Here is a 14,306-nt window from a genome sequence, read left to right as displayed (position 1 = left end):
AATGTTGCACGGAGTGATTTGGGACATGAATTAAGACCTAGTTATGTTCCTCTGAAGGACTCTACAATTCACACCTCCAAATGGTACTTAAAGGAATGGACACTGTGTAAAGGCCCCCTCCACACTGTGCTGAGAAACAACGATCATGCAAGCATCAGCTGCTCTGCTCCACCACATCTGAAAAACCATTAGAGGTTAAGGTCACTCTAGGGCAAAGGCTCAACTGCATTACTACAGGCTGAACGAAGGACCCACGCGTGTGCCTAGAGGTCAGAAGATGTTTGCATTACACCCTCTGAAGCTGGATTACAGACAGTTGTGAGGTACTGTGACGCTAAAGGGACTGAACCAGGTCCTCTGCAAAAGAAATGAAGGCTTTTACTGCTGAGCCATCTCTTCAGCCAATTGTAGAGTCACAGCTCACAGAAACCACGAGAATTGTTAAACACGCAGGTTTTTTTCTCCAAAGAGAGGAACGACACCTGTTCACCTGGAGTGGACGCTGCCTAACAACCCGGTATCTTTTGCTGCTTATAGGACCAGCCTTCACCGGAACCCCCCAAATCCTGAGCAAGCCTCTGGATCAACAGAACCCACCTTCACACTTGTTACAAGCCCTTCTTCCCTAGGCCCTAGTCCTGAACACTGTTCATCAGTCATCTCTCGTTCTTATGGCTGAGGTTACAGGTGCTTGGCTAAAGAGGTGTAGCTATGCCTGAAGCTTTGTTGTGATCATGTGGAAACTTTTCCCCAAAGTTTTACTGGGTTTAAATGTGTTAAAGATAAAGTGCTTAAAAAAAAAAAAAAAATAAATCGCTTGGTCAGACTCCAGAAGTACTTGACCCAGCGCCAGCTAAGTCATGCTGATCCAAGTTTCATTTTTACCTCATGAGGATCATTTCCTTGCCAGCTGTGACATTCGCAGGGACCTCCACACCAACTCCAACCCACTGCCGTTCATCAACATGAGTATCGCCTTCCAGAAATAACATGTGATAATGCTTAGTGTTCATTTGGGCATCACAGTTCCATCCCTATCACCTTACACTATCCCAACCATGGGAGGGTATTTATTTGGATACTTAGAAATAAAAAGCAATTGAACTTTCAGGTTCAACTGACTCATATGAACTGCTAGGCATTGTAACGGATCTTAATATTTCTCTAAAAACCAGTAAGTTTTATATCAAGTACAAGTAACTGCAGTTATTTAACAGCAAAGCTATTAAGTCTTGCAAACAAAGAAGCCAACAGGCCCCTCTTAACCCCAACATCATTATATAAACCAGCAGGTAGCTAAAATTAAGGAAGAGGAAACTGGGCCAAACTCAGTGATTAATCAGAGCCAACAAAGACTATGGGCTGAAGTGAGGAATTGATTATTTATTGGTTTTCCAGGCAAGGTTCTGCCTTGCAGCACTGGATGACCTGGAATTTGCGTTAACCCTCCTGCCTCAGTCCCTTACCACAATCCAAGCAAATGATGCTGCTTTTTGTTTTGTTTGTTGTTTGGCTTTTCAAGACAGGATTTCACTGTGTAACCCTGGCTGTCCTGGAATTCCCTCTGTAGACCAGGCCATGAACTCAGAAATCTGCCTGCCTCTGCCTCCCAAGCGCTGGGATTAAAGGTGTGTGACATTAAGCCAGGTGCGTATGTTTTTAAACTTTCCCTTAATTACAAAATTTTGATTACATATCACCTGCTTTCCAGTAATAAGGTGTTTCTTAAATTCTACAGAATTACCCAGGCGACATGCTAAACTGCTATTGATTTTGCCTACTGGAATGCTAAATCTTTAGGGTCTGCTGCTATTGTTTGGAAGGCAGGGTCTAATGAATGTGGACTTAGCTGGGTTGAGTTCCAACTCAATTGACATCAAGCTTGGGTGATGTCACCAGCGGATCCTACTCCTGAAGCCTGCTCCTCAGTGCTGGGATTACAGCCATTAAGTCACCACGCACTATTATGCCTGACTAAATAAACAACAACAAAATACTTGTAATAATTACCACAGAATGCTCAGATTAAACAAAGGTAAATATTAAACTCTGAACTGGTTCATAAATGACATCATGGAATAAGAAGTTATAAATTTTGTTTCTAGATAACAGTTTCTAATGAAAAACAAACCAAAATTCACAACTTGAAAAGAGAGGAAAAAGGTGTTAATTATATAAGCAGAGTAGCTGCTGTCAAGACTACGTGAATACTCACACTGAAACCATCAACTAAGTGAGAAAATAGGTCACCGGGGAAATGAACTCATCTAGAATTCTATCTTTTTGGATTAGTCTAAGCAGTGGCTAGGAGCAGGTTCTTGAGCTGGTCCAGAAACCTGCCTGCTGACCAGTTCCATTATCAAACATTCAAGCTAACAGCCTGCCCAGTGTAGAAGGGGCTTTAAGAAGCTCGGGTCAGTAAAGCACTTAGGAGTAAAAGAGAAGAGTGCTCATCCAGAGGAAGGAACAAGGAGTGTTAAGAGCCTGAAGTCTGTATGGTCCATCTGACCTTAAGTTGGCTTGAAATTGAGATTAAAAGACTGGAAGAAAAAGCACTTGAAGAGGCAGAGGCAGGCAGATCTCTATGAGTTCAAGGCCAGCCTGGTGTACAAAGCCAGTCCAGGACAGCCAAGGCCACACAAAGAAACTCTCTGTCAGAAAACCAAACAACAACAACAAAAAGACTATAAAAGAAGCAAGCTAAATTATATATGATTTGTTTAATGATGAAAGCCCACAAATTTATCTCAGAACAATATAAACATGAACAATTTATCAGGAAGGTCCCTGTCGTTTTCAACCACGGCCTGCTGAAGGCACAGAGTTCACATGGATGTGACCTGACCCTCTGTACTGATGATGGCCTGACCCCACAAAGTACTGCACCAGGATCTAGAGGAACTGAATGTTTCCAAGCCTGGTTTGGTCCCTTACCACCAAGACTTTCCCATCCCAGCCCACAGAACACCAGCCTTGCTCTAGAATTCCAAGGATGGGAATATTTGGCCACTTGTTGCTAGAATTGTTGGTTGATGCAACTTATTAACAATAAACAACTTATTAACAATACTGTCTATTCTAAGAGACAATCTAATAAACAAAGTAAAGGACTCCTTGGAGAAATGGAGATCCTGGATTCTAAAACCAACTAGAAAACATACAGGATCATGGTATCTCATGGTGACAGAAAGTAAGCAAGCGCACAAAGACAAAACCTCAAGGATGGGAGTGTGTGAAAAGGACAAGCACAAGGAAACTGTTCTGAACAGCCAGAGCTGAAAACAATTTGATCACCAAAATAAAGGAGAAATGGGTTGTAATCTGAGGTATACAGTATCTGTAAACCGTAGCAGTAAAGCATGGTTAAACAAATCACTGAAGAAGAGACACCTCTCCTGAGACTAATACATGCCCTCAAGGAAGTGAATCCAGCTCCCACTCCCTGTGCGGCTGGCCGCGCTGAAAGACTGCACCCCCAGAGCACAGCATGAAGAGCACACGTGCCGCACTGGAGACACCTGACAAGCGCCGCTCAGACAGACGGCCTGTGACAAGTCACGCTGCTGCGTGATAAGAATGGCATTTAACCCCTCAGTTCCCCCCCAAACCCAGTTTTCTCACGAGAAAAATCACTGGATAAATCCTATTAAAGAGCCATCATGGGGCTGGGGAAGTGGCCCAGGACTTCGAAGCACTGGCTGCTGCTCCAGAGGACTAGGATCTGGTTCTCAGTGCCCACACAGCGGCTAACAACACCCTCTTCTGGTCTTAGCGGAAGACAGGCTTGAACATGGTGCACAGACAACATACAAACGGCAGTCATTCACATAAAATAATCTTTAAAATCTTTTTAAACAAATGTAATAGAAGTGGGAAGATGTAATTCCCTTCAAGTTGGCTCCTATCTACACTCTTATCTTCTTTAGGTTGTGGTCAGTCTGTGATATACTGAGTAAAATATTTTAAAGATAACCACCAACCTTATGGGTCCTGCTAAGAAGCTCCAGTACAGAATAAATATACCCTCGGCAATGACACCTACTTTTTGTCTTTGAGAGACAATACTTTTAGATAAAAGGTTCTGGACTAGTGAGATGGCTCAGTGGTTAGAGCACTTGTTGCTCTTGCACAGCACCCCAGTTCAATTCTAAAACCCACATAATGGCTTACAACCATCATAAACTCCAGTCTCAGGGGATCCAAGGTCTCCTTCTGGACTCCTTGGGGACCAGACATGAATGTGGTACCTGTACACACGCAAGCAAAACACACATACATATAAAAAATAAAATAAATAAAAAGATGTGTGCTTCTAAGCTGGGCATGGTAGCTCATGCCTGCAATCTCAGTACTTGAGAAACACAGACAGAAAATCAGGAAGGAATTCAAAGCCATTCTAAGCTACACAGAGCTCAAGAAAGGCTGGGCTTTAGGAGACCTGGTCTCAAAAACCCAAAATAAACAAAGAGAAGAAAAATGCTGAAAGGTTCTAGCATCTGCCTGTCTGGTCTAATCATAGTTACATAGTTACTGGTCAAATCATAGTTACACCAATCACTTACCAGTTGTAGAGCCTGAAACATGCTCCTTAACCTCTGTGCTTTGTTCACAAAGTAAGGACAGCTGTGTACACTTCATAAGATCACTGAGGAGGGTCAAGGCCTGGAACAGTGCCTGTCACACAGCACTCAGAACTTCCTGAACCATCAGGTTATCCTCACACTGACCACAGAACTATCCTAGGAGATGGCAGAGTAATAAATACACTGTTATCCAAGCCCAAGGACGGCTGGGGCACAAAGTGTCACTGCAGAGGACTAGAAACCACGAGGTCCATCTTGAAGGAAACAGCAGGATTATTAGAAACTGTAGGGCATAAAAGCCTAGCGAAGCAGGCATTCCACCCTTTTAGATGACAAAAAGGGAGAGTATATGCCATGGCTAGGTTTCTCACCAATTTGACAGGAACTAGAACCTTAAAGAGGGTAACTCAATGGCAAAAATGCCTCCAACAGGATAACCTGTCAGCAAACCTGTGGGGCATTTCCTTGATTAAAGACTGATGTGGGAAGGCCCTGAGGGCAGTGCCACCCCTGGACAGGTGGGCTTGGATAACATAAGAAGACAAACTGAGCATGCCACGAACAGCATGCCAGGAAACCCCACTCCACCACGACCGCTGTTTCAGTCTCTACCTCCTCGTTCCTGCCCTAGCTTCCTGGATGATAAGCTGTAAGACCAAGTTGCTTTTGGTCATAGTGTTTTATCACAGCAATAGAACCCCTGACCAACACAGTGAGGAATACAGGGTTGACTCTAGCATTTCCAGAATACTGTTCTTAATCTGATAAGGAGTACATCTGATAAGGAATAGTCCAACAGGAAGCTAGGTCTGGGGGCTCATGCCTGTAAGTCTAGCACCTGTGAGGCAGGAGGATCAACTTTGTGACCACCCTCAGACTATAGTGACTTTCAAGGTAGCCAGGGCTTCCAGGTAAGACCTCATAAAAACAAAGTAACTAAAACAAAACCCCAGTAGTCACAGTCTGGGAAAAGATGACACTTTCTGACGGCTACAGCTGGCAAGATGGTTCAGCCAGTCAGGGTGCTTAATGACAAGTCTGAGGACCTGAATTCAATCCCTGGAACCCACACACTAGAAAGAGAGAAACACACACAGAGACATACATAGACACACACAAAGGCAAGCTCAGGCCCAGGGGTAGTAATCCATAACTACAATTCCAACATTTAGAAAATAAAATCCTCAGCTACATACCAAGTTTGCACCTAGCCTAGGCTACATGGAGGAAGAGATAGGCTACCTCAGACGGGGGCTAAGCAAAGTGAGTGTTCTAGAAGTTCTGAGCTCAACTTCCTGTACAAATAAACCTGCAAACCACAATTTGCCCTTGTATCTAAAAATCAAAAACACGGTAGAATTTACTAATCTTTCTTTCCTTTTTAAGATTTGCTTTTATTTTTATTTATGTATGTTTGTGTAGAGGTGTACAACATAACTTCAGAGGGAGTTACAGGTGGCTGTAAGCCACCCATTGGGGCGCTAGGAACTCAAGTCTTCTGAAAGAGCAGTACATGCTAATTCACACCCACTTGGCCCCTACCCTGATTTTTCAGTCACGAGCAAATACGAAGTCTATCAACTGCATTTCTGCAGTCAGAAGATGACACATAGCAAACATACACTGGGAGCAGCAGCCAACACTAAATCCTTTCAAATCGCCCACCCGTTCAGTGATGGGCAAGCAGCACAGTATGCCCACACTCCTTAAGCATATATGATCAAGGAGGGGGTTCTGTACAGTTGTTGAGAATCAGCAATGGAAAATTTCAAGCGCTGGTGGGATGGCGGGCAGATGTTCTCTCCCTGCTTCTATCAGCATTTGCTACATTAACTTAACACAGGCAACAGTCATGCTAGATTGGAGGGGGTGGGCAGCAGGGAAGATGAGAGCAAAAAGAGGAAGGGAGGAGATGAGAATGAAAGACCAGTTGCTGCCCTAACAACACTACTGTGGGGGTGAAGCCAGATCAAATGTTTTTTTTCATACTGTTCCAGAGTTATTTACGGTAAAAACCTCCAGCATGACCCTTTTAGGCACAAACAAAGCCTTGTTCTCTTTTAACAACTAGTCTCTTGATTTCCCACACATTATGTTGAACAATGAAGTTGGGGTGCAGGATAAAGCAGATGACATCAACCTCCCTCAAGTCTGATGCTTGTTTGGTGGCCCAAATTCTGGCCTATGGCCAGCTGGGTGATTTCACAGAGGGCCCCACTGTCTAGGCCGCAGAGGACTCTGGGGCAGTGGCTGAGCATCAACCACCAGTCAGCAACTGACAAACCAGAGTCGCTGCGGCCCCCAGGCTACCTTTATAATTTGTTCCATTTCCAAAACACTGGACTCTGTCTTCAGACTGATTCCAAAAATCTACACAGTCCCTTGTTCTAGATTAGTTCAGAAGATGCAAAGCTGTAGACAACTGGTCACTGAGTAAGAGTCCAAAGAAGAAACATTATTTAACTCTTATGAAGAAAAAAATACAAGGTCAGGGCTTAAGTAAAAGCTAGAAGATTTGTTCCGGGCATGGTCACACATGCCTTTAATCCCAGCACTTGGGAGGCAGAGGCCTGCCTGGTCTCTGAAGTGAATTCAGGACAGCCAGGGCTACACAGAGAAACCCTGTCTTGGGGGGGAGAAAAGCTAGAAGATTTGCATGTAATACAAAAAGAAATTAGACTGCAATACAATCAAATGTTAATGTAACAACCATCTTCTGTAGCAAACCATCTAGTTACTGGTCCGGTTTTAATCTACTGATAACAGTAACATTAAATATCAATTTAAAAGGGCCGTATTTTCACTAAAAGAAAAAAGTGAGTCTAAGTAAGGATTCACAAGGTAGTTAATGATAAAAGACTGGCTTCTTCTGAGAAATAAGCAACAAGTATTCTATTGTTTTTTCCTCTACAACACAGAAATATGCTCAGCATAGACACCAGAAATACAATCATTTCCTTAAAAAAAAAAAAAAAAAAAAAAAAAAAAAAAAAAAAAACACCTAGAAACTGTATTACATATAATATCTCTTGATGCTGTCCAGCATGGGTGTCCAGCCTGCAGTCCTTACACTAAGACCATCAATTCCTACAACAGGCTCTTATAGGACCTGAAGTAGCAGGGTAACATCTATATTAACTATGGATGCTGAGGGGTCACGTCCAGCTTCAAATTTGGGTAGCAATTTATAATCTAGTACCAACGCTGGTTTAGCCTCATATTGTGCAATGAGTAGACAATTTGTACATCTTCAACACAGAGTTGTGTCTGGCCCAGAAGTCTTTGCATGAGAATCCCCCCCACACATCATGGCTAGCTATCCAGAGGACTTTCCTGACCATGTAAATATCCTTTATCCCACCAATCACTTCCTCCACTACTGTCTGCTTAACTTTTTAGAATACTTTTCATTACCGGAAACCAGTTTTTTTTTTTTTCACCTTGTTTTATGTTTTATCTTTGTTGTTTCCTACTACAACTCATGGACTTTAACTAATGAACTAAGTATGGCAAATACTAAATATTAAAGAAATATTTTTAAATGAATAGAAGAATCAAAAACAGAATGCTCAGAACCTCTGTCATTAAAACATTCCATATCGCTGTGCGGTGGTGGCAAGTGCCTTTAATCCCAGCACTTGGGAGGCAGAGGCAGGCAGATCTCTGTGAGTTCGAGGCCAGCCTGGTCTACAGAATGAGTTCCAGGACAGCCCAGGGTTGTTACAGAGAAAAACTCTGTTTCAAAAAACAAAACAAAACAACAACAACCATTCCATATCTGGTCATTCCAATAACATATAAGGCCATGTTTTCACTCAGTGGAACAAAGCACAAGAGGTTCCCAGGATACAGAATCACTGAGCTCAGTTCTTGTAGCTCCTTGACCTACACCGTAAGGGACTAGCTGAGATGGGTTCGGAAAGACCATACACTCTATCAGTCATGCAGCTGCTAGCATTCCAATCCAAAACTATGAGTAGAGATCAGACTCTTTATTCACTATTCTATGCAGATGGTGATGCTCCCCTGTAGCTCCAGAACTTGGAAGGAGGCAGGAGGATCAAGAGTTCAAGGTCATCCTTTGCTATTCTGTGCTACATAAACAATATCTTACTCTCTGGCTCTAGCTTTGTCACTTCCTCAAGTTTTCCTTTCTCTCTGTCTCCCTGAGGGTGATCCCCTTACCTCCTCCCCCCACCCCGCTACAATAAATCTTATGCCATTAACAAAACAAAACAACACAACAATAACAAAATCCCCACTATCTCAAGTTAACCCCTACCCCAACTCTGCAAAAGCTCTGAGTGTTGTGGTAAGTGCCTGTAATTCCAGCAGGCATGGAGACTTCAGAAAACTTCCGGTCAGCCTGGGCTATACAGCCCCATTTTCAAATAAATAAGCAAAAAAAAAAAAAAAATAGGGGCTGAGGGAGCTGGCTCAGGCAACAGTGAACTGAGGACCTGACCTGAGTCTGGATCCTCAGCACTCACTCAAGGTCAAGTGCAGCAGGCATGCCCTCAATCCCAGCTCCAGGGAGGCGGATCAGGAGGAGCCCTAGAGCTTGAGAACCGGGTTCAGCAAGGGATTTCGTTTGAAAAAAATAAAGTAGATAGTGATAGAGAAAAATACCTGTTCAACAACAGATGTATGTATAAAGCTAAGGACACGGATGGATAAGATATGGAAATCAAAAAGGAAGCACTATACTACACCAAGACAGCTGTCCTGTCAAGCAGTGCATAAAGAAAGCACATAGGGGGTTCCCCAAAGCCAAAAATGGGGCAACTTAATAACCCATAGGCTGATCAAAGTCCTGCACTGTGGCCTGCCATGTAGGCAGGGGCTATGAGCTCAGGAGGTACACTTTTGAAGTGGAAATGGACTACTGTAGGTACCCTTGAGGCAGGATCTGCGCCAGGAAGTAGAACTGTGAATAGACACTACAGTGGCAAACTGCCAAGGGGCTTATGAGAAAATATGAAATACATATATTACATAGAAATAACTGTTTACAAGATTCCATACTCTGAGAACTGTTCATTATAAAGTATAAAGTCAGGGCTGGAGAGATGGCTCAGCAGTTAAGAGCACTGGCTGCTCTTCCAGAGGTCATGAGCTCAATTCCTAGCACCCACATGACAGCTCACAACTGTCTGTAACTTCAGTTCCAGAGGATCTGATACACTCACACCAATGCATATAAAATAAAGTTAAATAAAAGTTTGTTTTTTAAAGTATAAACTCTGTATTTGTTCTCCTTATATGAATTATAAATTTTAGGGTAGTCAAATGGTCTTTTTGAATAAATGCAAACAGAGCAGCATCTTGCCATAGATTAAAATACAAACTACTGTACTGGCAGTCATACTAACAATAAAAATATCTTTTCTCTCAATTTCAAAATAAATGCTCAATTTGAAAGCAATGTTTTTGCAGATATGATGCCACACATCTCAATAGTCTCAGCATCTGGGAGGCTGAGGTCAGGTTGGGCTACAAAGACTGTTAAATCTCAGCTGGGTGATGGTGACACACACCTTTAATCCCAGCACTTGGGAGACAAAGGCAGGCCAATCTCTGAGCCTGAGGCCAGCCTGGTCTACACATCAAATTTCAGGACAGCCAAGGCTACATATAGAAACCCTGTCTGAAAAACACAAAAAACAGGTCAGCAAGGGATTTTGTTTGAAAAAATAATAAGGTAGATAGTGACAGAGAAAAATACCTGTTCAACAACAGATGTATGTATAAAGCAAACAAACAAAACAAAAAACCCAAACCAAAACAACAACAACAACAGAAATCTCTGCTTCTGGCATGAAAATCCCCTGCCTTCCTCTTCTCTAATCCTACTCCACAGAGTAGACCACTGACTATTACAGTTAGTATGGTCTTTCTAGTCTGTAAGTATTTATGGTAATGTGTTACTGCAGCAGTAGGGCCCTAAAGTACGTTTGAACTTACGGTTTTGTCTTAACAGATGAGAGGGGCTCAGAAAGTATCATCGTGCTCCTTGACCCCACATAAAGAGTATAGACTATCCTATCTGTGAGCTAAGTATGGGGGTCAAGCCCAGTATCTTGAACATGAGGTAAGTGCTCTTTCTACCAATAAGCTACAACCAGGCCCATACAGCAGCAGCTATCAAGTACCCACACCAAAGAGATAAAACTGAATCTGATTACGTATTTATTCCTTATTCCTTTTACAAGAAACATGGGAGGGAAGGTTGAGCTGCCAGATGTGGGTGCTGGGGAACCTAACTGAGGTCCTCTACAAGAGTAGTATTGAGGCCAGGCTCGGTGGCACACACCAATAATCCCAGCACTCAGGGAGGCAGAGGCAAGCCTCTGAGGGTCCAGGACAGCTAAGGCTACACAGAGAAACCCTGTCTCCAAAAAACCAAAGAGTGGTATTTGTTCTTAAATGCTAAGTCAACTCTCTAGCCCCAACAAACTAATTTTAAATAGGTCTTTTTCAAACAAGTGGAGAATCTTTAAATTTTTTGTTGTAATTTATTGTGTGTGTGCTCATGACACATGTGTACATATGGAAGTTAGAGGGCAACTTTGGGGAGTTGATTCTCTACACCGCCACGTAGGTTACAGGAGGTGAACGCAGGCTTGGTGACAAGTCTTCACCTACGGAACCATCTTGGCAGTCTAGCCCCAGAGGTTCATTACTGTAAGGTTGTACCATGGTTCCTATTCTCACTGAGTGCTCACTCTACTTAACACTCTAGAAAACACAAACAGGAAAGCAATTCATGCCCTTAGGAAGCCACTAATAGCTTGATAAGGGAGACCAAGGGTAGGCAGAAATCGTTACAATGGAACAGTGATTTAGAACACAAATCAGAAACTAACAACATATGAAGCTTCAAGACAGATCTCTTGAGTACTACGGAGCATGTCTGCAAACGTAAACTATCAGGTGACAGGGAGCTACTGAAGAAGGGTTTTCAAACCGAGGACTCAAGGAGAGAGAGCATCCCTGAAGAGCAAGGCCTCTGTGAGTGCTCAAATTCTTTGATTCTGGGCACCACTTCTGCTCTGAAGAGCCAGCATTATCAAACCCAAAAAGCTGTTATGTAGGTCTTTAAAATGCACCATCCACATTTTCTTAGGTAGAGAGTTCAATATTTAAAGAGGATAATAAAAATGATGAGACACAAACAATAGCCCTGAACAAAGTTTTTCTCTCCCAAATCGTGTCTGTTACAGTATCACTTCTGTGGTCCAATACCTTAAATATATAAACAATGTATCTGAAGAGTAAACTGTTTCAGGCTAGAGACACGGTTTAGATCACTTGTTGCTCTTTCAGAAGACCCAAGTTGGGTTCCCAGCACCCATATGGTAGCTTACATACATCTTGAACTCCAGTGCTAGGAGATCTGATGCCCACTTCTGGCCTCCTTGGGCCCTAGGCACCCACATGGCACACATACATATATGCAGAAAGAAACATATATATTATATATATATATATATATATGTTAAGTAAACTTTCTATTTAGCTTAAGAATGTGAGGTTTCCATTGTTAAAAAGAAACAAACAAAAAAAAAAGGTAGAGTGCTTACTGTGAATGAATACAATTATTTGAGAACACAATCAACTCTTGACTATCAGCAACTAAAAATCTGGCTAAGGAAAACTAAGACCAAATGGGCCTAGCTGCCTCTGATGTGGCTAAGGGACTGAGACTATGAGCATCTTGTGACCAGTAACAAATCCCACGAATTACAAATTAAGAGCACTTTTCTGTCAAGACACTGGCCAATTCCATCTCAAGTTCTTTCAACTTGAGCTCCAGTTTCTGTGTTTATATAACAAGGCCACCGGTTCCCATCTGTTCCCCCATAGGGTAGCATTTAAACTAAATAAATGCACAGCCTTAAGCGGCCCAGGAAGTGACACCGCAGATGCTTACTAACAAATTCAGTCAGTGTCAACCTTGCTGTCTCCCTTGTTCTGTTGGGTGTTGAGGCGTCTTACACCAATCCCCACTGAGCCTCTCAAAATTCTGCCAGGAAAAAAATTTAAAAAAAATCACGTTATTGCCCAAGACTCCTGAGACCTCACAGACACAGGGCCCTGAACGACGACAGCCCGAAGTCCAAACAGTCCTAGCCCTCCAGACGTTTGGTCCGCCAAGGCCTCGCCCCGACTTTGGCGCGCAGCCCCGCCCCACGAACCCCAACGCGCGGGGTGAAGGGGCGGTCCCCACCGCCCGACCTCGGCGCTCGGGAGGTGGGGGGAGGGGAGAGGCCGGGCCGAGCCCCAGCCCCCGCCCGCCGGCCTCCCCCGACCTCGGCCTGCCCCCCGGGACTACGCCTGCCGTCTGGCCGCCCGCCCCCGCGCCGCCCGGGGCCGCACCTTGAGGTGGGTGCGCAGGCCGCCGGCGCCCCCAGACTGGTCGGTGATCTCGTACGCGCCCGTCACCAGCAGGTCCTTGTGGATCTCCTCGCGGAGACACTTGCGAGAGTTCACGGGCAGGTGGAAGGAGATGGCGACGACCGAGCTGGGGCCGAGCAGGAACAGAAAGAGCAACGCAGACGTCAGAGGGCCAGGCCAGAATAATGGGCCAGACAAACCAGACATGGTGCCGGAGCCTCGTTCACCACCCGGGGCCTCTAGCGCGCCGGAACCGGGCGGGCCCACGTGACTCGCCTTTGCCCTAGCGACGCCGGCGGCGCCATTTTGGAGATTGGCTAATAGAAAAAGAATGTAAAGCGAATAATTTTTAAAAGGAAGAGAAGGGACTGTGGCATGGCCTAACCAGGGGATTAAGAGCGAGCGAGGAGTTCCCAGAGCTTTTTCGTACAAGTTTTATTTTTTGGTTGAGGGGAAACTGCTGAGCGAGCCATAGTAAGTATGGGCAGCCCAGGAAGTAATTCGAGTTTAAAGCCCCGGAAGTGGTTCATGCGAGTCTTTTTTACAGTCGGTGACACCATAGCAACCAGGCCCCAATAAGAAAGAGCCACAAGGCCTTTTCTCTGGGCCCGCCCCCACGGTTCCTTACACTAGGACTAAGTCACTGAATGAGATTCTGTGCCCTAAAGCTTACTCTGATAGCAGTTGGGACAGTGAAGCACTGGAGAGGAAAAACAGGAAAATTTTGACTCAGTTTTTTAAAATCAGAGAAGAATGTGTAGAGGTCAGCAGGTGAATGAATTGACAAGAATCTAGCAGGGTTACCTTGCCTTGCCTCAGTGAAAGAAATGGCACTTAGTCCTGATTCGACTTGATGTGCCAGGATAGGTTGTTGTTGGGCGGAGGGTAATGGGGAAAGTGGGTGGGAGGGAACCGGGAGAAGAGGGATTAGGGTTTCGATTGGAATGTAAAATGAACAAATGAATAAAAAATGAAGAAAAATAAAAATAGTGCCTACATAGTGGTATACTCCTTTAATCACAGTGCTTGGAGGAAAGACTGAAGGGCACCTCCTTGAGTTCGAGGACACCCTAGTCTACATAGTGAGTGAGCAGTGAGTTCCAGGCCTGCCAGAGCTACTTAGAAGACCTTCCTTCTCTTAGGGAGAAGGATGGCCTTGAGATTGAGGCCAACTTGGACTACACAGTGAGTTCGAAGCGAGCCTGGGGTACGTGTCTCGAAAAGGAGATACTACAACACCAAAGAATAAACAGTAGCCTGTGTGTGTAACCATTATCCACTTTAATTAAGGCCTCTTGAACATTAGGAAAAATATCCAGAAGTTGA

At 44.1% G+C, this 14,306-nt stretch overlaps 1 protein-coding gene across 1 annotated transcript in view; it reads right to left on the bottom strand.

Moving 5' to 3' along the window:
* Nucleotides 1–13,242, bottom strand: part of Tmed10 (transmembrane p24 trafficking protein 10) — a 35,646-nt gene extending 22,404 nt beyond the window's left edge. Inside the window, exon 1 of the mRNA XM_055592932.1 lies at nt 12,963–13,242. Coding sequence (XP_055448907.1) covers nt 12,963–13,187 — 225 coding nt within the window. The 5' untranslated portion in view covers nt 13,188–13,242. The remainder of the gene's footprint in view (nt 1–12,962) is intronic.
* Nucleotides 13,243–14,306: the final 1,064 nt, after the last annotated feature.

The sequence above is a fragment of the Psammomys obesus genome, unplaced genomic scaffold (assembly GCF_907164565.1).
Source record: "Psammomys obesus unplaced genomic scaffold, mPsaObe1.curated_primary_1811, whole genome shotgun sequence".
Lineage (NCBI taxonomy): Eukaryota > Metazoa > Chordata > Mammalia > Rodentia > Muridae > Psammomys > Psammomys obesus.
This window is presented reverse-complemented; position numbering and strand designations above follow the sequence as displayed.